The sequence below is a fragment of the Onthophagus taurus genome, chromosome 2 (assembly GCF_036711975.1).
Source record: "Onthophagus taurus isolate NC chromosome 2, IU_Otau_3.0, whole genome shotgun sequence".
Taxonomy (NCBI): domain Eukaryota; kingdom Metazoa; phylum Arthropoda; class Insecta; order Coleoptera; family Scarabaeidae; genus Onthophagus; species Onthophagus taurus.
The window spans coordinates 29,620,778-29,646,758 of NC_091967.1; the positions used below are offsets into that span (position 1 = coordinate 29,620,778).

The window sequence follows — 25,981 nt, forward strand, 5'->3', positions numbered from 1 at the left end:
TTTGTTTAAATTTAACTCCATATAGAGGATTTGCATTAAAGTCCATCCTAAATAAAAGATTGAAACATTTATTTTTTAATGCATAGGTATGTTATGTCTCATTACGCTTACCTGAATCTCGTTCCTGGAATTCTGACATTTTTGATGAAATTTCATCAATAAATTCCTTATATATTTTATACAGATCCGACGCTAATGATACTACCTTATTTTTCGTATTGAATGATTTTATTTCACAGTCTTCCTTTGATTGTAGAAAATACAAACCAAAACACTCCATATTTAATTTTACATTTTGGTGAATATCGATTGCTCTTTGAATCAGATTTAGTATTTTTCCTCGAACTCCATGTGAAAATTCATCCAAATCCACAAAAGAACACTTATTCGATAACTGACGATTTTATCGCCGAATGCTCCAGCTATTCTCTCCACTCCGTCATCGATTATAACAAAAGCGTTACGCTTATGTGCGTTGCTTCGTAAATGTGCAGAGTAACATTGTCTATTTACATAATCATCGCAAGCCTCACATTTTACTGCTTTTGGAATTTGCGGTGCGTCAAGCTTGATTCTCTTGCCAATACAAGATAATCGTTGATGCCTTTTTAAATTGTCAACTCGAGTAAAACTTTTTCCACAATCCTCACACACGACCATTTTACAATTTAATGTTGTACACTTCTACTTGTTATGAAAGAACTACGTCAATACCACATTTCGCAGGCGTTTATAAACCCTCACCGCTCCTGAAACTTATTGGGAGGAGGAGGATGCATCGAGTGCGTTTGTATACATATATATTTTTAAACTCCGTATACCTTTGCATAAAAATGCATAAAATTTTTAATAACTTTCTCAAAATAACATGATCTAAATAAATAAATAAATAAAGATAAATTTGTAATAATTTCGTCAAAATAATATGATCTTCACAAGTTAATTGACCTCCTTCTCTCCTCATCGAATCTCCTCCGACCCCTAAAAGAATCGCCGATTCAAGAACCTCGTCTCCTCATCGAACCTCCTCTGACCCCAAAAAATTTGCCGATTCAAGAACCTCCTCCTAGAACGCAGGTTCTTGAATCGACGAATCTATACTACTGATAAAATGAAAATGAAAAGTTAACCCGCGTCTGACTCCGTATGGTTCCGTATGGTTTGGCTCAACGTAAAATCAAAAATTATATATATAAAAAAATAACGGTAAAAATAGAATAAAAAAAATCTCGCCAAACAAGAATTCACAAAAATAAATTGAAATGATAAAAAAAATGATGTACAGAATGAGATATTCTTTTAATTCTTTCTTAAGGAAAATCAGATACAAAAAAATGTTATATATAAATTCTTCAGTAACCAAAATAATAATATGTTATTCTATCTGAGCTTTACTCCAAGTCTTGATCACCGGTCCGAAAGGTAAGGTATTGTAATGTTTTTCCAAATGGACCGCAAATAGTCCCTCTTCTTTTGAAAAGAATTATTTTAATGAAAATAACATTACTAAATTTTATAATAATTTGCTTTTTTATTAAATTGAAAAGAATTTAAATATTTAAACAGAATTGTCGAATTATCTCAGGGTTAAAGGCAGGTTCTGATAACACTGTCAAGACAAACATGTGCACAACTTAAGGTGCAATCAAATTGAAATGTTGTCGACAAAATTAACAAAATTTACTGATTATATAAACAAATATTCTAAATTAGTTAATTCGAAGTAATATTTATCAACTCGGATATGTTATGGTCTTAAACAACTCGTCAAATATTAAATTAATTAGGAAATAGTAATCGTAATCTCAAAATTTATATTGAACTTATCAAGAACTTCTCGTATTGAAGGTAAAAAGAGTTTTTTTCTTTAAAAAAATGTATCAACAAAAACAATAAATTATAAAAAAAAATAACTTAGCCAATTTGTTTCTATGCGAACTTTGGAGGTCAAACTCAGCAAAATATTTTCTTCATGACAGGAACAGTTGGATTCAGGATTGGGAACCAATTTTTCTCTTCTCTAGTGATGATGGTTTCTACCAGAAACGGAACCAATTGCTTTACTTGATCATGAGCGAGTTTAATCGTTTCTTCGAAATTATTGAACAGGAACGGATATTTTTCTTTAATAGGAACAGGATGAATTGTTTTTTTAGAGTTGAACAGGAACGGACCATATAAGTACTTCAATGTTGGTAAGTTGTCATCCTTTACTACAACCAATTCATCAATTTTAAGATTCTCTGTTTTAGTTGACCACTTGGAACGGCGTTGGAGTTCCGAAATGTATTCCTTTGACCAACGCTTCCAAAAGTCTTGCTGAATTCGTTGCGTATATTGATAGTGGGACAGCCGATTTAACTTGACGTGATCCAGGATTGGATCTGGTGGGGCCGAAAGCGTTCTCCCAATTAAGAAATGCGCAGGAGTTAAGGGTGTTAAATCATTGGGATTCGTGGACAAGGGTGACAAAGGGCGAGAATTTAGGATAGCTTCAATTTGAATCAACAGCGTATAAAACTGTTCAAAGGTAAGTATTGCATTGCCAACAACCCGCTTTAAATGATATTTGGTTGCTTTAACGCCTGCCTCCCATAAACCGCCGAAATGAGGCGAATTAGGGGGAATGAATGACCAATTAATCGACTCATTCTCAATCACATCGGTTAATTGATTGGAACCTTGTAGGAACGTTCCTAACTCGTGAAGCTTGCGATTCGCGCCGACGAAATTGGTACCGTTATCCGAAAAAATCTGAGACGGCTTTCCACGGCGACCAACAAAACGCCGCAGTGCTGCAATAAAACATTCAGAAGTCAAATCCGACACCAATTCAAGGTGTATAGCACGTGTTATAAAGCATACAAATAGACAAATATAGCATTTTGAACTTTTAGAACCACGACCTTTCCGATCTTTCAAAAGAAACGGGCCAGCGTAATCGACGCCGGTGGTACTGAACGGAAGTGCTGGAGTAACACGTTGCGATGGTAAATCGCCCATAATAGGCTGCGACACCCGCGGTTTTACTCGAAAACAACGCATACAATTAAAGATTACCTTTTTGTCAAGATTTCTCCCCCCAATCGGCCAATACCGATCCCGTATTGAAGCTAGTAAATGTTGCGGACCTGCATGAAGAAGTTGTACGTGTTCGTGTTCGAAGATCAACCGCGTTAACACGTGTTTACTATGAAGTAGCATCGGGTGCTTTTTATCAACGTTATAAGACGAATTGCGTAATCGACCGCCTACGCGCATAATACCAGTGTGATCAAGAAATACGTTTAAATTAGTTAGTTCGTTTTTCTGCGGCAAACTGCCCTTGCCACTCAAATGATTAATTTCATCCTGAAATGAGTCTCGTTGACTACATTTGATTAGGTAAATTTGCGCTTCATTCAATTCCGAACATTTTAAAGAACCCGTTCGTTTATCAGATTTATTTGAACAATTATTAATGAACCGTAGACAATATGCTATTACACGTTGTAGCCGAAATAGGGTCGAAAAGCGCGTGAACGGAATAACGCATTCTTCAATTATAGTAGCTTTTAGAACGTTAACCTTTATTTCCGGTAAACTTTCAGAACGAAACGTTCTACGTGGCCATAACGACTCATCTTGCTTTAACCATACAGGACCACACCAATATATTGTTAAATCCGCGAGGGCTCCCGAGTCTATACCGCGTGAAACGGGGTCTGCGGGGTTGTGCTCGGTTGAAACGTACCGCCAATCAGACGCTCTCGATAAGTCAAGAATTCGCGCAATGCGATTCCCTACGAATGTATGTAATTTACTAGGATCAGTTCCTAGCCATCCTATCAGAACACTAGAGTCCGTCCAGTACACTACTCTTTTAATTTGTAGATTTAAAGCTGTTCTAACTTTATTAACAAGATCGGTAAGTAACAAAGCACCAAGCAGTTCTAATCGCGGAACCGTAGTAGGTTTTATTGGAGCCACTCTGGATTTTGCGCATACTAATTGAACCGAATAATCATTATAAGAATTAGTAGCTCGTAAGTAAACACAAGCTCCGTATGCTTTAATTGATGCATCTGAAAATCCATGCAGTTCAAATTCATTCGCATTTTTTAACGAAATATGACGTGGAATTTCAATGGAATTTAATAGAACTAACATGTCACGAAATTCACACCAACGTGTGTAAATTTGATTTGGAAGTGAAACATCCCAATCCAATCCCTCCTGCCAAATGTGTTGAAGGATAATTTTGGCCCTTATGATAACAGGACTCAATAACCCTAACGAATCGAAGATTTGAGCTATCTCAGAAAGAATAGATCGTTTGGTAACCCGTGCCATAGTTGTTGTTAAGAAATAATCGAGACTATTCTATTAACACGATTGAAAACTACTTTTTTAACGAAAATTACACGGAACTCGTGAGAACAACTGAATAATAATAACGAATAAAATACGGAACGGCCGACTAATTAACTTAAATTATAAAAACTTTAAACATTACCGCCCGCCTTGCCGAATGGCAACAGAAAATTTAAAAAAAATATACAATAATTTGAAAATTGACCCTAACTGAAATGATTACAAACTAAATAAGAAAAAATGACCGCAGGAAAACAAACTTTTACATTGAATAAAATAAGAAAATATTTAGAAAGAAATTAACAATAAAAAGACTGAATTAAATGCAACTGAAATGAAATGTGAAAAAATAACTGCAATTGAATAACATTACTAATTTGTACAATCTGGCAAAATGCTTAACTTAGCGAACGGACGAACAAGCGTTGAATTTGCGGTTTTGAGCGTTGCGACGCGAGCGTGGCCATCGGCACCGGAATGAATTTGAAGAATTCTTGCTAGAGACCATTTCGCCGGAGGTAATCTTTCATCTCGGATGAGTACAAGCTGTCCAATTTGAGGAAGATTTTGTTGATTGAACCATTTCGTAGCGTTCTGCATAGATTGTAAGTAAAACTTTTCCCAAATCTTCCAGAAATCTTCAACCATACGACGAAGAAGCTGCCATCGAGAGAGTCTCGATATCTTTTCATTGAAGACGGACGGCTCCGGAACAACGGTGAGAGCGTTACCGATGAGAAAGTGAGCCGGAGTCAGAACATCAAAATTGTTCGGATCGTCAGATATTGAACATAGAGGTCTTGTATTTAGCACGGTCTCAATTTGAATCAAAACGGTGTTGAATTCTTCATACGTAAGAAGTGTCGATCCGACAATTTTTCGAAGATGGCCTTTAACGGATTTTACTCCGGCCTCCCACTTTTCACCGAAATGTGGTGCTCCGGGAGGATTGAACTTCCATCGGATGCCGTCGCCGCTCAAGAGACTAGCCATTTCTTTCCATTCTTTGGACGCTGAAGAAAACATGGAACGCAGCTCACGGTCAGCTCCAACAAGATTCGTGCCACAGTCGCTGTAGAGGCATTCACTGATACCTCTTCTTCCGGAAAATCGCTTGTACGCAGCAAGAAATCCTGAAGTTGAATAATCTGTGGCCACTTCTAAATGGACGGCTGAAGTGGCTAAACAAACAAACAGAATAAGATAACCTTTATACGTCTTACTACCACGTCCTCGAAGATGCTTCAAATGAAAAGGTCCGGCGTAATCAACACAAAGGTCATGCGGAAGGATTTCGTCCCATTCGAGATTGCAAGTCCACAAATTTTGCATAAAAATCTTCGCAGTTACAATGATCGGAGAAAGCCACCCGAGGGGGTCGAATAAACGCGCAATGAATGATAGAACTTTACGCTTAGTAAGTTCTCGAAAGTCAAAATCGTCATTATTGAAACAAAATAGAAAGTCATCGGTCGAATTGTTCCAAAGAATACCCAATGCGCGAGGGGAATTGTCATCTTGAACACGCAACGTTTCTGTATCGGATAGAAGGTCTGAAGGAACATATGCGAGCGCTTTTGAAACATTTGAAATCCACTTTCGCGCTAGGAAACCGCCCGCCGTTAAAACTTGATTTAATTGGAAGATTAATTCTTGAACTTCATCAATGTCATTAGCACCGGAAATGATATCGTCCACGTAAGTGTCGCGAAAAAGAGCAGAAGAACCGAGAGGCTGCTCTTCAACATGTTCTTCCGCTAACTGTCGAATAATTGCGAGATACGGCGCGCATGAAAGTCCGTACGTTACCGTTGTCAATTCGTAACTTTGAAGAGGTTCCGAAGGATTTTCACGCCAGACGATTAAACGAACAATAAAACGTCCAGAGCTGTCACGCGATTGTGAATTGACGAAATGTTTCTCACAATCAATTTCGTCGGTAGATAAACACGGCTTAGAACTTGATTCTTCTTCTATCGTCCAGAACTTTTGCATTAAATCCGCGAATTCACGATCTATCGAACACTGAAAACCATACGGGTTGAAGTTTGATTGTGATTGATTCGACAGTACGCCGGAAAGAATCCATCCAAACGCGGTTTGCTGGGCAATCAAAGAACCATCACTAGTTCGTTTAACACCATTTTGAAGAATTTTAGAATATAAACTCACACCAAGAATCAAATCAATTCTTTTTGATGATGAGATATCTGAATCGGCTAACTGTAAATTCAGTAGCTCAATCGGTAACTGAGCAGAATATTTTTGAGGTAAATAAGCGGTTAATTTCGGCAATATTAACGCTTCTTCGTTAAATGAAAGAAATGGATTGAATTGCGAACTTAATTGAACTGTAACAATTCCGTTTGAAATACTTGTACGTTGCGAACCAATTCCGGAAATAGGAATACTTGCTGGTTTTCGCGGAAGTTGAAGCTGTTGTACAAGTGACTCGGTGATGAAAGAAACTTCGGATCCTTGATCAATAAGGGCTCGAACGATGACGGAATGTCCATGCGATGATTCAATCCGCACTAAAGCTGTAGCCAACAGTACCGGAGCATGAATGTGGTGCGAATGTAAAAGATGATTCGATACGGTTAAGTCATTAGCGGTGATGCTCGGTTGCTCTTGTATGGGCGCGAAAACTGTTCCTGACTTTGAAGGTTCAACTGAAGATTGTATTCTAGTTGAAGTTGAGCGTCGTGGCGCGTCGTGAAGAGACGTATGGTGAGATTTGCGACAAACACGACATCGTTTAGAAACGCGACATTTGTTGACGGTGTGTGAACCAAGACAATTGAAACATAATTTCCGGGATATCCTGCCGCTCTGCCGGGCTTTTTGAAAGGTAAGCCGGACATGATGAAATGTAATGCGCTGAATTGCACATAACACAACCATTTACAGGAGAAGAAGCATTATGAGCTTTTACACTAGAGACTTTAGAACCCATTGAAATGGAATGCACTTTACGGCTAGATTGAAGATTTTCGACAGCTTCCAAGGTGTGAATACGGTTCATCAGAAAGTCCTCAAGCTCATCAAACGTTGACGGATCGCGATGATTTCCAATCGATCTCTCCCATTCTTTAACAGCGTCTGTATCTAATTTTCGTACGATTAAATATACGAGAATATAGTCCCAATGCTGAATCGGACACTTCAATACTTTTAAGGCACCGAAAGCTTCTTTAATTTACCCGACAAGACGTTTAAGTTCGCTAGAAGAATCACTCTTTACGGCACGCGCGGAAAATAAAATCGATAATTGAGTCCAATTAATAACCGTCGATTTTCATACCAGTCAATCAATATTTGCCACGATCTTGAAAAGTTATCACCGGTAACAGAAATGTTTTTTAATTACTGAGCGGGTTCACCGGTCAAACTCATTTTTAAATATTGAAGACGTTCGACATCGGTAAGGTCTTCATTGTCATTGACCATCGTAGAAAACAAGTCCTGGAATTGAGCCCAATTCGCGTATTTACCGTCGAAAGTTGGAAGATCAATTTTCGGTAAATGACGCGAACGCGATGACGAATAACTGACGTTTGAAACTAGTTTTGTATCAACTTCCGGGGTCGGAGACAGCGGAAGAGGATTTAACAAATCAAGCAATGTCCCCTTAGCATCGAAATAAGCTTCCTCACATTCAGAAAAAATGTCCTCGGTGAAATATATCGTATCCGAATACTTGTCGCGATACTGAATTAATTGTTTATGAGCATTATTAAACTCATCCCAATTAGTCTCAAGTCGTTGTAAACGACTTTGAAAGTTCCCGCGAGTACGTTTAGCGATCGCGAGCTTTTTCAAATTATCTATTGTCCGAGAAATTAACCCGTGAATGTCATTTTGCCGTTCGAAAATCGGGTTTAAGTCAATTTCACGAGCGGTCGCCATGGTAACGTAAACACACAATAACGAAAATGAAAAATCGAAAAAATACTCAAAACGTCTCAAAAAATCTCGCCTTCTCTCCGCACTTCCGGTTATATCCGGCTCGAAGGACCAAAAAATGTTAAGAAATAATCGAGACCGGCGCGGGAAAAATCTGAGACGCTTATAGAAAGTTACTTAAAAACGCGTGTGTTAAAAAAAACTGTCAAAAAAAGGAAAAATCTTACTGTTCTTGTAGAATAAGTATCTCTTCGAATAGCAAATAAAAGCCGAAGAGCTTCTATCGAACGTGTGTATCTATTAACACGATTGAAAACTACTTTTTTAACGAAAATTACACGGAACGATTTATTACGCTTTTTGATGTCAACTACAACAACTCGTGAGAACAACTGAATAATAATAACGAATAAAATACGGAACGGCCGACTAATTAACTTAAATTATAAAAACTTTGAACAGTTGTGTTTTTGCTAACGTTAAATTTAAAGACATCTTTCTGAGGATCCCACATCAGACCTAACGTACGCGTATTTTCTCTACGTCCCATGTCTATTATATCTTCCGCTCTACTATCTGATACACAAAGTAATATTGCGGGATTGTTAGAAACCCATTTATGTAGCTTGAAACCGCCCGCATTCAAAGTTAGTGATACTCCGTCAATAATGTACATAACTTTCTCAACTGAATCCGCTCCCGTAAGAAGATCGTCTACGTAAAAATGATTCTTAATAACGTTAGCAATCACTGGATCGGAGCTTTCTAAACCTAACTGCTTTAAACAGCGAGTCGCTAGGTAACTTGCTGATGCTGTACCGTAGGTAATAGTGGTTAACTCGTAAACCTCTATTGGAAGATTTTCAGAATCGCGCCATAGAATACGTTGGAACCTTAATTGTATCGTGTTAACGAGGCATGCACGATACATTTTTTGAATATCTGATACTACAACTATGCTATATTGTCTGTACCGGACTAGAGCGCTAAATAGATCTGGTTGGATAGTAGGACCCACAATCTGCAGATCGTTAAAAGAATAACCGGTGGATGTAGGGCACGACGCGTCTATAGTAATTATTTTTATCTGATTCCTGCGGTGATACTACCCTACGCATATGGAATAATCCAGAGAATTCTCGCATGAATTCGCGATATTTATTACCGGATTCTGGTAATCGCTTGAATTTACGCTCCTTACTTAGTAAGCGTGTTTTGGCATTGTGGTACGACTCGCCCAATTGATGAAGTTCTCCATCGATTGGAATTGTAACTATGAATCGGCCGTCATCCGTTCGCGAGGTCGTTTCTTGAAAATGTTTCTCATAGAACGCGTCAGATTTCGATAGCGAAATGGGTACGTTCACCGACTCAACTTCCCAAAAACGCGTGAGTTGTTCGTGAAGTTTTGATGACTGTGCGCTTTGAACTAAATTGCACTGGATAGAAGGCACAGCGCTTGTTTGAACCGTACCCGAAACAATCCACCCGAACCTTGTATTTTGTATAACCGGTCCATCATCTAATTTGATTTGACCTATGCACAACAATTCCCAAAAGTAATCTGCGCCTAGTAACATATCAATACTATTTGGGTTATAAAACTCAGGATCAGCTAAGCGTAGGTGAGCAGGAATCTTTAACGAATTAACATCGATAGCGAACTGAGGCAAATTACTAGTAATTACTGGAAGGACAAGACACGTAACTTGAAGTGAAAAATTAGTAAAATGCGAATGTATTTTTAGCAAACATGAACTAGAAATTGTAGATTTAGATTGAGTTATTCCCGTAACGCTGATATTTGTTTTTGTTTCAGGGAGATGCAACCTTTCGCGAAGATCTGTCGTTATGAAGCTACTTTGACTACCTGGATCTAGTAGTGCACGGAATGTGTGTTTTTTATTTCGCCGATCAAATGCATGTAAAGTGACAGTTGATAATAAAGTTTGTACAGTTGTTAATGAACTAGATGTGAGAGTTTATAATTGTGTTTTGTTGGTGATTGTTGCGAATCTGAACGATTATATGTGATATGCAGAAGGGTGTGGTGTTTAGATTTACATTGTTTACGTAGACCCGACCTACATTGATCAATAAAGTGACCCAATCGAAGACAATTCATACAAAGTTTCAATTTTTTTACTTGCTCTATACGTTTTTGTATGTTAAGTTGAAGAAATTCAGGGCAATGTTGAAGATTATGTTCGGCCTTGCACAAAACACATTTTATTGCATCTATCTGCCTTGAAACTACAAATGATCTAGCTTTAGTAGCTGACTGATGTTTAACTAACGATTTAGACGCCCCTTTATCTTCAAGTGATTCTAATAAATCAGCTCTACCTTTTAAGCAATCCAATAAATCGTCTAATGTGGGTTTATCAATCTGTATTTTTTGATGTTCCTATTCACGGTTTGATTCGAAATCCAATTTAGTGGAAACTAAATAGACAATTAATGTGTCCCATTTATCGGTGGGTTCCTTTAATGTGTTTAATGCACGTAAATGTTTGCGAATGTTATCAATTAAAGTGGGTATTACATTCGAGTTAACGGAAGTAATTCTTTCAATTTTAAAAAGTGCCTTAATATGATTTTGCACTAATATTCGAGGGTTGTTATATCGACTGCAAACTAAATCCCACGCAACATCATAGTTTGTATTGGTAATTTCTAAACTCGCAATTACTTGTCGAGCTTCACCCGTTAAAGTTGATAACAAATAATGGAATTTTTGAACGTCATTTACGGCATGATTATTATGAATCAATGACTCGAAAATATCGTGAAATTCCAGCCATGATTCGCTATTTCCATTAAATTTAGGTAAATCAATTACCGGTAACTTTACGCATTGCTCCGGAGCAGGACTGACAGTGAGAGAAGAATTGCGAGAATTTTTGCTATTTGTTAATATACGTTTGGCTTCCGCAGTGCTTGCGTAAAAAGCCGTCTCAAAATTTTCTCGTTCTAACGCTTGCACCTCCCCGTCGGCGCTTACTAAATCAATGTTCTCCTGAATGATTTCGAAATCACTAATTAAATTAAGTGCACGATCGTACCGTTGTTCCAACTCAAAAACCCACGTCTGATCGAAACTACCCTTATCATCTAATTTCGATTTAGTAATAAATTTTGAAAAATTTGTTAGCTTGCCTTTGACAATGCCACGTTTTTTTATTAAAGTTTCTATTTCCGACATGATAATACGTAAAATGAACGCAACGCAATTGAATCAAATTTAAGCAAGGGAAAAGGAAATGGAAAAAAAGGATTATATGCTTACGACACGCTCAAACTTACAGGGGGATGCTTCCGGCCCGTGGATAACGTGTCCCGACGAAAGTTCTTCCGAATTTCCTTTGAATTCCAGCTCACCAAATTTTTCCTGTTTGTGTTGCTTGGCAACCACGACTGATGATAATCTCAAAAACGACGATAATTAATTTAATCCGGCTCGAAGGACCATGTTGAATAATATAACGTATGTTATAGCGCTGGTTAACACATCTTCGTAACGAATAACGATTTGCTGCCTTTTGTTGTAACGAATTATTTATTAATTATAACGAAGGTACGACACGACTCAAAACGACGCTCTTACAAAAATCTTATTGATAGTGACGCGCTTGTTGTCAACAACGAAAACAAAACAAAAACCTCTTATTGCTATGATTCTTGACAAATCGAAAAACTAATTTAAATACAAATAAAAAAAGCAAAAATGTGTATAAAAAAGATACAAATTACAACAGTAATTTTGATGCTCTTTTAAATCAATTTTCAAATATCCATTCATTTTCTTCTGATCTCAACGATAAATTTTCCAATATGTTCAAATTAATTTTGTAAATTTTCATCCAAATTTCATTATTCCATACAAATATTAATTATTTTCTTTGTTAACCAAGTTAAGTTTATCGTTCTAAATAGGTTTGATCCGGGTAGATAAAGATTTAAATAAATAATTTTGAAAAACTTAAATTGAGGTTATCTGATATCGAATCTTTAAAATTACTTCGCATCGACTTTACAAGTGATAGTTTAGGATTAGAACATTAAAGAACAATAAAATGTACCGAAATTCACTAGCGTATAGTATCTAACATTATTTTATAATTGTTCAAAAAAAACTCTTCTACGATCAATACGATAATCAAACAAGACTAAACTACTGGTAATCGGTTATTATTACAGTATATTCTTTGTTTCTTTCCAAAAAAAATATTTAAAATCCTTAGGATGTAATGAAATCTCCCTTGGATATCTATATATAATCTCCCATCTTTATTGTTATCTGTAAATAGAGCAAACAAATTTTGGTCTTTCGAGCCGGATACCCTTTGTCCTCAAGCAGATTCTTCGGCCAGCGTGCGTTGTTGGGCCTTTTGGTGATACGTTTATCGTGTTAGCAATTAGGTGATCTGGACGTACGACGCCTCTACTTGAGATCCCCGCTGCGGTAATTATTATTTTATTTTATTTATTCTAATCCTCGTGGTTTTCTTCGCCATAAAGGAAAAATGTGATTGGGATGATGTACCTTCTGGGAAGCTTCGAAATTATTGGATTCAATACAAAAGTCAGTTACCAATGTTATCGCAATTAAAAATACCTCGTTTAATTCAGCTGAACGTGAACGGATCCGCAGAACTACATTTATTTTCTGACGCATCTAATGTGGGATATTGTGCTGTGGCGTATTTAAGATCTATTTTGCCAGATGATACTATTATACTAAAATTTATCTGTGCTAAATCTAGGGTAGCGCCTCTTAAAACTACATCCTTACCTGGCCTGGAACTTTGTGGTGCTATTTTGTTGGCTGATCTAGCGAAGTTTGTTTTGTCAATCCTATCGAGTGATATCCAGCACAAGGTGTTTGCCTGGTGTGACTCAATGATCGTTCTTGGCTGGTTGAAATCCTCACCACATCGCTGGAAGGTATTCGTTGCAAACCGTACGAGTCATATCCAGGATATCATATCTGGTGATCGATGGTACCATGTATCATCGGCTGAAAATCCCGCTGATCCTGGGTCTCGAGGATTGCTTCCTTTGTAGATGATTGCCTGTAAATTGTGGTGGAATGGACCTCATTGGTAATCACTTCCGGCCCAATCAATTGACGTCAGTATGTGATGAGGAACTACCGGAAGAAAAACAGGTAGCTACAGTTAATAGAATAATAAAAATTGACAATTTTATCCTTATCTTGATGGAGCGATATTCTTCCTTGAGTAAGATTCAAAATATATTATCTTATGTTTTAAGATTTGTTGCAGGTTGCCGAAAAATAAATAATAATATATCCAATTTATCAATATCAATGGTGGAATCACAAACGGCAATTTATCTTATGGCTCGCCAAGTGCAACTGGTGCATTTTCCAGATCCCAAACCCTTTCATAAATTATCACCCTTTATTGGTCATGGAAATTTAATCAGAGTGGGTGGACGCTTAAGATACTCGGATTTAAGTTATGATGCCAAGCATCCTATTTTATTGCCAAGTAAAAATCGTCTTAGCGAACTAATTGTTGAGCACGTACATCAGGAAAACTTACATCCTGGTCACTTCCTTACATTTTCACCAATAACTAGTGAGATTTCCAATATAGATTTCCAGAATATACCAAACAACCGCAAAGTGGACAATGAATTTTCCTAATATAACACCTGGAACGTTAGTATTGATTCGTAACGAACAACAACCAAATTTATCTTGGAAATTGGGACGCGTAGAAAAATGTTTACCGGGACCGGACCACATTGTGCACGTTGTAAACGTTAAAACTGCGCAAGGAGTATTACAGAGACCTGTTTCAAAACTCTGTCCTTTGCCGATTGAGTCTTAATTTAACCTCTTTAAACGTTTATCTTTTATTAATTCTTTTTAATTTTTTATTGTTAACTTTCATTAATTTTTTCAAATTTCAATTACTCATATTTCTTTATTATCATATTTTATTTGCTTTATTATTATTATTCGTTTAATGTAAAAAACATTCGTTTTCGGCGGGTGTATGTTCGCTCCGCTAGGGGTCGTGTGCGCACGTGCAACACGCCACCCCGCTCAGTATGTAACTAACGCATTCGCATTTTAATTTCGCATATACGCACATATACGCTATTCTCTTCTACCCTTCGCAACGCTTGTATCACATAATTATTACATCGCATTCACATTTTTTATTTTTTTGCTACTTCAAATTTATTTCATTATTTCAAGTTAATTTTTTGTATTTTATTTATTCCAAGAATATATTTAATTTTATAATTTACATTTAATTTGTTTCTTTTTGAGACCAGCACCTGTCATTGTTGTATGTAAATAGAGCAAACAGCCATGTTGAAAAGTCGGCAGATCACAGCTAGTGTGGGAGGCGAGTCGCTGACTATAAAGGCGCTAAGAGGATGTCCCCAAGGGGGAGTGCTATCACCTCTATTATGGTGCCTGGTAGTTGATGACTTGATGAACACCCTAACTAAAAACGGATTTAAGATTCAAGGGTATGCTGATGACCTGTTAATCACAATCCGAGGTAAATATGATACAATCATAACTCAACTAATGCAGACAGCCCTACTACTCACCAGTACTCGGTGTAGAAGCAATAGGCTCAGCATTAATCCCAATAAAATCGAAATTGACCCTTTCACTCTGAGAAGGAAGCTACAAATAAAAGCACCCTCCATTGAAAGCAGAACTATTAACATCGAAACAGAAGTTAAATACCTAGGGGTAATAATACTAGACAGTACATTAAACTGGAACTCACACTTAGATAAGGTGAAGAAAAAGGCCATCATGGCAAACCAGATCTGCCGCAGACTCCTAAGAAGGAACTGGGGTCTCAAACCACGAATGGCTCATTGGGTCCACGTAGCAATAATCAGAGCCATGGTCGCCTACGCTTCATTGGTTTTGGTGGCCAAAAACAAAACATATTCACTTCGAACAGTTTCTGAAGAAGGTTGCAACATGGCATCCGAAACTTCAAACTTTTTCTTAAAAGACGCACGGCAAAACCCGAAAGTTTCTAGTGTTAGTTCTAGTTTTAGTTCTAATTTTAGTTCAATTAACTCCGGCCATGAAAGCCTTCGTACTTACAACAAAACATAAGACAGCACAACAACAGCTGGCACAAATCAAGCGGTTAACATGTCTTAACATAACGGGTGCAATGAGATCCTGTCCGACGGCTGCTTTGGAAGCCCTACTCGGTCTCACACCGCTCCATTTATGCCTTGGTCCTTGAAGAAACTGTTTTGAGTGATAAGGCACTTGAAGCTGTCTCCTTTTGTATTGCCGCGAACGGCCATGATTTAAGACAATGCCCCGAACATCAGTCGTATGAAAAATGCTAACTAAGGGTTCAACACTACCGCGACCGATGATCGGCGGACATTGAGGGACAATGAAAGAATCGCGAACCGGCCACCGTAGAGTTAAGAGTCAATTGTAGAAAGTAGTATTCGATTAAACATAATTTTGGGAAATAAGTGAAGTTTAATTGTTCAACCCCGCAACAATCCATCCTAACTCATAGCCTTGGCGGAGGGTGACGACGATAAATAAAAGGGTAAGTAAGATTTTAATTATTTAATATCTACGCGATACCTCTCACAAAGAACAAAGATCAAGCGAGTAACCCCTACTGCATAAGAAACAACCCCCGAACGTAACATTTGGTGGAGGCGCTTAGTGATCCAAATTTAAATTAATTTTTTTTAAATTCAACTGTTATAATTTTTTCATATATATTTTTTTTACGTTATGGCTCAGGAAACAGGTGCCAAACCGAAAAAGATTAAAAGAGTAGCTAGTGTAGCTGATATACAGTTAGAATTGGAAGACAATGCTTTCAGTCGAAGTAGACGAACACCTAGATCTCCCCCATTAACAATGAGCACCCCACACTTGGAGAGCGAACCATTTTTTAGCTCAACTAGTGTGCCAAGTGAAACACAACCAATTTTTACGAGACCCCAAATCCCGCCACCACAACCACCATTAGTTTCTATTAGTAATGTCATAAGTAGTATATTGCCAGTTGAAATACCCTTTGATGATGCAGATACGTCTAGAGCTTTTAATAGAACAGTATCATAAAATTCGCCTGAACCCCCGTCTAATGTAAATGTTAATGAAACTCCAACTAGTCGGATACAAAATCCTACTAAAAGAGTTACAATAGTTTCTCCCCCTAGTAATATTACACAAATTAATTCATTTTTACCCCATAATAGTACAATCTCACAATTACAACAAAATCGCGCTCCGATCACACCAAAATTTACACAACCACCATATTTCGATCCACGTAAAGATGACCCCATCAAATTTTTAAAACAATATCACTTGACAGCTCAAGCAAATGTGTGGAATGACGACTTAAAATTAATTTATCTTAATAATTCTTTGTTGGGAACTGCGTCTGTTTGGTTCCGAAATTTTGCAAAATACAATCCAAATGCCGTTTGGGCAGATACGTTAAAAACTTTTAAATGTAAATTCATTGGACCTAATTATGAAGACAACTTAAATTATAGATTAATGACCACACGCCAAAGACCCGACGAACCCCTTTTAGAATACTATTATGCGGTGATAGATTTGTGCGACGAAATTAATCCGGGAATGCTAGAATGTGAAGTAATGCATAGAATTGTTGTTGGGTTGTTACCTTATTGTAGCATGCTGTGCAGACGACATGTACAAAACAAAAAGAACGTTACTATATAAAATTAATATTATTATCATTCAAAATAATCAATCCTGTCAGTCCTATCAATCCTGTGAATGTAGTTATATTAGTGTAGTCATATTATTATTATTTACTAAAATATTAATTTATATTGTGGACACATATATATATATCCACAATTTGGTGACCTCGAAAATTGAACCTGCCCCCGACGAATTTTTTGAACTAACCCCAGCGATTACTTTATACCTGCACCTGAAGATTAGCTTGAACCTGCCCCCGACGAAATATTTGAATCTGCGCTCTACCCATACCCAATAAAGACAAACCCAAGCCATATTACGTCAATTGACAACAAGACGTCAAGTCATTCCATCAAGTTACAACAAGCGCCAGCCCAGTCCCGCAACCATCAAGATTCTAAACGTTTTGTTTACAGTCGTGTGCCGGTGAGTAAAGTCACTTTTCATTCCTATAGGACTAAATATTAAGAGGAATCAAAAAATTAATCATATTTTCAACAATTTTTATTTAACAAAAACTAATATTAAAAAAATTACTTTACTTTAATAGAAAACCTAAACGTATTTTCTAGACAATTTTTTATTAAAAATGAACCTGCTGATGGTGACAATACCGCACACGAATTGCAAAATATTTCAAAACTGAAATTACCACCATTTTGGCCTTCTAATCCCGATATTTGGTTTCGACAAGTTGAAGCACAGTTTACTCTAACTAGAATTAGCAGTGAAAAAACAAAATTTAACATTCTTTTGGAAAATTTACCCACTGAGATCATCTCTACCGTGGTAGATCTCATACAGAACCCTCCAGACATAAATCCATATTCTTCACTCAAAAAATTGTTAATCGACAGGTTATCATTGAGTGAAGAAAAACAGCTGGACGATGTTCTGTTAGGTTCGCAAATGGGAGATCAAAAACCGTCAGATTTTTATCGAGCGATGTTGACCACGGTTGGTGGTTCTCAGTCCTCGCTTCTGGCAAAGAGGACGTTGTGGACATTCTTTCCATTGCCGACAAGGTGTGGGAATCAATGAATTTGACGTCGACCTTAACACACCTCTCGGAAGTTCAAAAACATCGCACCACAAAAACACCACCACACGACGAATTACTAACAACAATCCAAAATCTGACGTTAACGTGTCAAGCACTAGTGACTACCATTACACAACAACAACAACAACAGGACAACAGGACAAAAAATTTGGAAAATCAAATAAATTCTTTAACATCAACAACCTTAAACCAGCATTTCTTTTAAAAGAAAATTCAACTTGTCACCACAGCGAGGCAATCAATTCTCATGATATAAAAATTCAAAAAAAAGTTACTTTCAATTTTTAAATATGATTTATTTTTTCTTTAACCACCATATTCCTCTTTTTATTAATCTTTATAGGAGGGGAAGTGGCTGTAGCATGGTGTGCACACGACATGTACAAAACAAAAAGAACGCTACTATATAAAATTAATATTATTATCATTCAAAATAATCAATCCTGTCAGTCCTATCAATCCTGTGAATGTAGTTATATTAGTGTAGTCATATTATTATTATTTATTAAAATATTAATTTATATTGTGGACACATATATATATATATCCACACTTATTATAAACATATGTTGCATATTAGTCGTCCGAAAAATTTAAACGAAATGGAACAAATAATAGATACTATAGCGAAAACAGAATCGGGTAGTAATAATCATTATAATTATAATTTGCAATCAATAAGTCAATCACTTAATAATAACATAAATTTAAATCAAGAAAAAGAAATAAATTCCACAATAAGTAATATGACAACGGAAATTACGCAACTTGTGTTGAAAGAAATAAAATCAGAGTTGGCACGTATTAAACCGGATTCGTATCGATCAAATAACGAGCGAAGACCTCCAGTTAACAATAATCAGCAATTCCGTAATACACGAACAACGGATGGTCGTCCAATTTGTTATGTATGTAAAAAGCCTGGACACATTGCCGCGATTTGCAGATATCGTAATTCGAATAACCAAGGTCAGACTAACAGAAATAATTTAAACCAACATGAAAAAACAAAATTTAACATTCTTTTGGAAAATTTACCCACTGAGATCATCTCTACCGTGGTAGATCTCATACAGAACCCTCCAGACATAAATCCATATTCTTCACTCAAAAAATTGTTAATCGACAGGTTATCATTGAGTGAAGAAAAACAGCTGGACGATGTTCTGTTAGGTTCGCAAATGGGAGATCAAAAACCGTCAGATTTTTATCGAGCGATGTTGACCACGGTTGGTGGTTCTCAGGTGGTTAGTCCAAATTTATTATTAAAATTGTGGCAAAGGCGACTACCTCGTGTTGTTTCGGTTGCACTCCTCGCTTCTGGCAAAGAGGACGTTGTGGACATTCTTTCCATTGCCGACAAGGTGTGGGAATCAATGAATTTGACGTCGACCTTAACACACCTCTCGGAAGTTCAAAAACATCGCACCACAAAAACACCACCACACGACGAATTACTAACAACAATCCAAAATCTGACGTTAACGTGTCAAGCACTAGTGACTACCATTACACAACAACAACAACAACAGGACAACAGGACAAAAAATTTGGAAAATCAAATAAATTCTTTAACATCAACAACCTTAAACCAGCATTTCTTTTAAAAGAAAATTCAACTTGTCACCACAGCGAGGCAATCAATTCTCATGATATAAAAATTCAAAAAAAAGTTACTTTCAATTTTTAAATATGATTTATTTTTTCTTTAACCACCATATTCCTCTTTTTATTAATCTTTATAGGAGGGGAAGTGGCTGTAGCATGGTGTGCACACGACATGTACAAAACAAAAAGAACGTTACTATATAAAATTAATATTATTATCATTCAAAATAATCAATCCTGTCAGTCCTATCAATCCTGTGAATGTAGTTATATTAGTGTAGTCATATTATTATTATTTATTAAAATATTAATTTATATTGTGGACACATATATATATATATCCACACTTATTATAAACATATGTTGCATATTAGTCGTCCGAAAAATTTAAACGAAATGGAACAAATAATAGATACTATAGCGGAAACAGAATCGGGTAGTAATAATCATTATAATTATAATTTGCAATCAATAAGTCAATCACTTAATAATAACATAAATTTAAATCAAGAAAAAGAAATAAATTCCACAATAAGTAATATGACAACGGAAATTACGCAACTTGTGTTGAAAGAAATAAAATCAGAGTTGGCACGTATTAAACCGGATTCGTATCGATCAAATAACGAGCGAAGACCTCCAGTTAACAATAATCAGCAATTCCGTAATACACGAACAACGGATGGTCGTCCAATTTGTTATGTATGTAAAAAGCCTGGACACATTGCCGCGATTTGCAGATATCGTAATTCGAATAACCAAGGTCAGACTAACAGAAATAATTTAAACCAACATGAAAAAACAAAATTTAACATTCTTTTGGAAAATTTACCCACTGAGATCATCTCTACCGTGGTAGATCTCATACAGAACCCTCCAGACATAAATCCATATTCTTCACTCAAAAAATTGTTAATCGACAGGTTATCATTGAGTGAAGAAAAACAGCTGGACGATGTTCTGTTAGGTTCGCAAATGGGAGATCAAAAACCGTCAGATTTTTATCGAGCGATGTTGACCACGGTTGGTGGTTCTCAGGTGGTTAGTCCAAATTTATTATTAAAATTGTGGCAAAGGCGACTACCTCGTGTTGTTTCGGTTGCACTCCTCGCTTCTGGCAAAGAGGACGTTGTGGACATTCTTTCCATTGCCGACAAGGTGTGGGAATCAATGAATTTGACGTCGACCTTAACACACCTCTCGGAAGTTCAAAAACATCGCACGACAAAAACACCACCACACGACGAATTACTAACAACAATCCAAAATCTGACGTTAACGTGTCAAGCACTAGTGACTACCATTACACAACAACAACAACAGGACAACAGGAGTAGTAGATAAAAGCCGATTCTAGAACCTCCTCTCAGAACCTCAGGTCAAGGTCAAGGCCAAGGTCACGTTGAGTGACCATGACCTTGACCTTGCCCTGAGGTTCTGGGAGGAGGTTCCAGAATCGGCTATTGCAAAGGGGGTCGTTGACCAGTAACCTAGACCTAAACAATGACCTTTACTTTGAGCTCACCTCAGGTCAAGATCACGTTTAGTGACCATGACCTTGATCAGTAACCTTGACCTGAACAATGACCTTTACTTTGACCTCAACGGAGACCTTGAAGTCAACCTTAATTGTGACCATGACATTGACCTTGTACGTGACCTGAAATGAAGGTTACACGACGTGAGTTCATTGAAAACCCCACTTCGGAGGAGGTATGCTTTAAATAGCAGATAGAAAATCGTGTTCAACAGTATTGAAGTAAGAGTGTTGTGAACATGTTGACCTGCGACGTGTGTTACAAAGAGTTTACTAGACCAGATAATCTTGTGAGACATCAACGCACAGCATGTATTGGGAAACGTCGAAAGGTGGAAGAGGATCAACAAGGAGATGTTATAGTGTGTGAAATATGTGATGAACACGTAACCAGACAATGTTATTCCTCACATCTGCGCAGCAACAAACATAAACAGAAAGCCTTCGTAATAATAGATGATGGTGTAGAAAAAATAGATTCGATATTTGGAGATAAAATATGTAGTTTTAGAGTGAGCGATCATGAACGGAAGTACGTAGACATGAAGGAGTTCAGTATCCGAATTAGAGAAAAAGTTATCAGTTTGATACAGTCCGTGAGGAATGTAAATGGTAGTTTAAAAGTGAATACGGAAATTTTTGGATTGTATTTCATAAATACGAAGGAAGAAGTGGAAATCAAATCATTCAACACAAAAAATAAAATTATAACAGTAGCCGTAGACTTGTACCAAACATACGAGGACTTTATGGACGAGATTATGGTGAAAATGTCGGAATTCCAAGAACGGGACTCAGGTAAGAGTATAAGAATAGAAAAGTAGTAAAATGCGAAACTAAAGGCGTTAATACTGCAGGTTGGACCTTGTTGGAAATATTATATCTTGAAGTGAACTGTAACAAGTTTAATCCTACAAGAGCATCGAGCTACATCGACTTACCGACATCCATAAAAGGGAAGAGAGCGGTAATAAACGTGCAAAATAACGATAATAAGTGCTTTGCTTGGGCACTGATATCCGCGCTGTACCAACCCACAGGTTTACCGCAAAGAATATCATCATACCCAGATTATAGGGAAACAGAATTAAAGTTTGACTGCGTAACATTCCCAGTACCCATCAGAGACATACCAAAATTTGAGGAAGAAAATAACATTTCAATTAACGTCTATGGTATAAATTCTTGGTATAATGGAGAGAAAATGGTAGATGATATTGTAACTGTATGTATATGTAAACAGAAACGGGAGCGTCATGTAAACTTATTAGTAGTCAGCGACAATTTCGGGAATAACCACTATTGTTGGATAAAAAACTTATCTCGACTGATAAATACACAATCATCGACTCATGAACATCAAAGATATATTTGTGAGGGTTGTTTGCAATACTTTTCAACTGAAGACAAGTTGGTACGACATCAGATGGATGACTGTAAAAAAGTGAAAGCAACAGTACCAAGCGAACAAATAAAAGTGAATAAGTTCGGACATCTAGAAAAGGAAAATGTTTTACAATTTGAAGGATTTGAAAAAAAAATGAAAGTTCCGTTTGTGGTGTACGCCGATTTCGAGGCGATTCTGAAACCCTTAACGCCCGAAGAAGGAAAAGTTTACGATGATAATAAACCATATACGGCCCGATGTTTTGAACACGAACCATACGCGTTTGCGTACTACATTAAGTGTGCTTACGATGATAACTTATCGAAATTCCGAATATACCGAGGGCGAAACGCTGCTCTGGAATTTATTATAAGATTGGAGAAGGATGTAATAGAGATCTATAAACAACATTTGAGGCAAACAAAGGATATGATACCGCTAAGCTGTCTGGACCAATTTGTACATGAACTGAGTTCCGTATGTCACATTTGTGATAAACCAATAAACAAAGAAGAGAAAGTGTGTGATCACGATCACTTGACAGGATTGTATAGGGGTCCTGCGCATTCCGTCTGCAATATAAATTATAAATTACCGATGTTTATCCCTGTGTTTTTCCACAACCTGTCGAATTACGATGCCCACATGTTTGTGAAAAGTATTGCCCTAAACAAGGAGGAAGTAGAGGTGATAGCACAAAACAAAGAAAAATATATTTCTTTTTCCAAAAAAATAGTTGTCGGAGAAACAACCGATAACAAGGGAAAGAAACGCAAAGTGTTTATGAAAATAAGATTCGTCGACTCGTTTAGATTTATGGCGAGTTCTTTGGAAAAGTTGGTTTCATATTTGGATGATAAGGATTGTGTGGAAGTGAAAAAAAAATTCAAAGACTCTGAAGAATTTAGATTGATGCGCCAGAAAGGTGTATTTCCATATTCGTTCGTAGATTCGTTTGAAAAGTTGGAGTATAGTAAATTGCCTGATCATACACAGTTTTACGACATATTGAGTTCAAGTAATATTTCAAAGGAACAATACTCTAGAGCACAGACTGTATGGAATAAATTTAAGTGTACAACGTTGGGAGAATACAGTGACCTGTATTTGACGTCAGATGTGTTAATGTTGACTGACGTCTTTGAAAATTTCAGGACAATATCTTTGGAGAATTACAATCTGGATCCTTGCCATTATTATACTGCGCCCGGGTTTGGGTGGGATGCTCTGTTAAAAATGACAGGTGTAAAATTAGAATTGTTATCAGACATTGACATGTTACACTTTTTTAAGAAAGGAATTAGAGGCGGTCTCTGTATGTGTGTAAAACGATCTGCAATAGCAAACAACAAGTTCCTTGACGATTTTAACCCGGAAAAACCATCATCATATATTCTATATTTGGACGCTACCAATTTGTATGGGTATGCAATGAGTTGTAAATTACCAACAGGCGGTTTTCGATGGTTGTCGAACCAAGAAATAGCAGATATAGATGTGGAGTGTTTAGATGATGAACACCTTGGTTATGTCTTTGAAGTGGATTTGGAGTATCCCGAAAGGTTACACAACCAGCATGATGATCTACCGTTTTGTCCCGAAAACATAATCGCTCCCGGATCGAAGCATCCTAAGTTGATTGCGAACTTACAAAATAAATCGAAATACATAATTCACTATGTAAACCTACGTGAATGTGTGAAAAAAGGTCTTAAGCTAACCAAAATACACCGTGCATTGCAATTTCAACAATCGCCGTGGATGAAACCATATATCGATTTTAACTCTGAGAAACGAATGAATGCTACGAATGAATTTGGGAAAAATCATTATAAACAAATGAATAATATCGTGTATGGGAAAACGATGGAAAATGTTGAAAATAGAGTCGATATACGATTAGTGTCACATTGGGAGAATCGTTACAGGAGACCCGGTGCAGAAGCTCTTATCGCAAAGCCGACTTTCAAGTCATCGAAAATTTTCTGCCATAATTTGGCAGCCATTGAAATGCAGAAGGTGGAGGTCAAATATAACAAACCTCTGTATGTAGGGTTTAGCGTACTGGAATTGTCGAAAGCGGTCATTTATAACTTTTTTTATAATTTTTTAAAAGAGAAATATGGTGAAAACGTATTATTGTTATATACAGATACGGATTCGTTAATTCTCGAAATATTTACTGAGAATGTATACCAGGATATCAAAGAAAATATAGAGATGTTCGATACCTCTAATTACAAGTTAAACAACAGACATAATATTCCTCCAGGGCCGCCGATAGTTGGAAAAATGAAAGATGAGTACCCAAATACGATATTAACATCGTTTTATGGTACAGGAGCTAAAGCTTATTGTATTAACACTTTGGAAGGAGTTGTCAAGCGTGCCAAGGGTGTGAAAAAGTATGTTATCGATAAAAACTTAAGTGTTTCAGAATATAAACGGATTATCGAAGATGGAGGTTCTGTGCGAAAAAAGATGTATGTCTTTCGCTCCTCCTATCACACGATGTATACAGAACTAAAGAATAAAGTGGCGCTCTCTGCACATGACGATAAACGTTACGTGATGGAGGATGGATGTCATACGTTAGCTTGGGGAAACTATCTTATTGAAGATCTACGCAGGGAAGATCTTTTGGACAACTTATTGGAGTTGTTAAACGTAAACATGTATGGCTAGTTAAATTGCGATCAGTTAATTTGTAAAAAAAAAAAAATACTTGCTTGTATCACAAAACTTGTATATAAAGTAGAAAGTAGGTTGTTAAAAAGGTTACTTGAAATAAAATCAACGAAATTAAAAAAAAAATTTTTTATTTTCTTAGTGTAAAAATTATAATACATCCTTTTTTGCAATCCAAGAATTATGAGAGCTATCCATTCCCAACCATTTCACTCGGACTTTATTTCCTTTTCGACGAAGAACTTTTTCAATTAAAAATACATCCGGGTGTTTCACACGTTGTAATTCTTCGTCGTAAAATGCTCCAAGAATGGGTTCTCCTCTACCATCTTTAATAAGGTAAGTCCTGGGATTAGTATTTTGAACTGTCGCTATGGTGAAAATTTCATTGGACCAAGTTGGTTGGTAACCTTTAGCAAAAGCGTGTCTGTACTTGCTAATTCGCACGTGTTCCCCCACATTAAATTTATGGTGGTTGGGGTCGACAACTTTAATGGAATTGTATACAGTATTTAACAGAGCAGATTCATTTCGTCGATTAACAGCTGAAGGTTTCATGTGAATGGTGCGATGTATTGTGTTGTTGTAAGATTTTAGTAATTTGGGTAGTAAGTCTAACCAGCGATAATTTCCTTGCATACTAAATTCTTTCCACATTTTATTTTTTAGGGTTCTATTAAACCGTTCGATAATCGAGCTTTT

General features: G+C 36.8%; 4 protein-coding genes across 4 annotated transcripts; 1 reads left to right on the forward strand and 3 right to left on the reverse strand.

The window, feature by feature from the left end:
• Positions 1-1,953: 1,953 nt before the first annotated feature.
• Positions 1,954-4,332, reverse strand: LOC111418491 (uncharacterized). Its single transcript, XM_023051034.2, has one exon. The coding sequence runs from the start codon at positions 4,330-4,332 to the stop codon at positions 1,954-1,956; it is 2,379 nt and encodes a 792-aa protein (XP_022906802.2).
• Positions 4,333-7,719: 3,387 nt separating this feature from the next.
• Positions 7,720-8,262, reverse strand: LOC139432724 (uncharacterized). The gene has a single exon (XM_071201488.1). It carries the CDS (start codon positions 8,260-8,262, stop codon positions 7,720-7,722), a length of 543 nt encoding a protein of 180 aa, XP_071057589.1.
• Positions 8,263-8,692: 430 nt separating this feature from the next.
• Positions 8,693-9,190, reverse strand: LOC139432725 (uncharacterized). Its single transcript, XM_071201489.1, has one exon. It carries the CDS (start codon positions 9,188-9,190, stop codon positions 8,693-8,695), a length of 498 nt encoding a protein of 165 aa, XP_071057590.1.
• Positions 9,191-21,443: 12,253 nt separating this feature from the next.
• LOC139432726 (uncharacterized) lies at positions 21,444-25,276 on the forward strand. Its single transcript, XM_071201490.1, has 2 exons — positions 21,444-22,002; positions 22,062-25,276. The coding sequence occupies exons 1-2, from the start codon at positions 21,444-21,446 to the stop codon at positions 25,274-25,276; spliced, it is 3,774 nt and encodes a 1,257-aa protein (XP_071057591.1).
• Positions 25,277-25,981: the final 705 nt, after the last annotated feature.

Excerpts from the sequence above, each read along its gene's own strand:
- LOC139432724 (XM_071201488.1), bottom strand. The coding sequence starts at position 8,262 with ATGGCGACCGCTCGTGAAATTGACTTAAACCCGATTTTCGAACGGCAA.
- LOC111418491 (XM_023051034.2), bottom strand. The coding sequence starts at position 4,332 with ATGGCACGGGTTACCAAACGATCTATTCTTTCTGAGATAGCTCAAATC.
- LOC139432725 (XM_071201489.1), bottom strand. The coding sequence starts at position 9,190 with ATGTATCGTGCATGCCTCGTTAACACGATACAATTAAGGTTCCAACGT.
- LOC139432726 (XM_071201490.1), top strand. The coding sequence starts at position 21,444 with ATGTTGACCTGCGACGTGTGTTACAAAGAGTTTACTAGACCAGATAAT. Across the intron at positions 22,003-22,061 it reads ATTCCAAGAACGGGACTCAG|GTTGGACCTTGTTGGAAATA; the intron begins GTAAGAGTATAA and ends TTAATACTGCAG.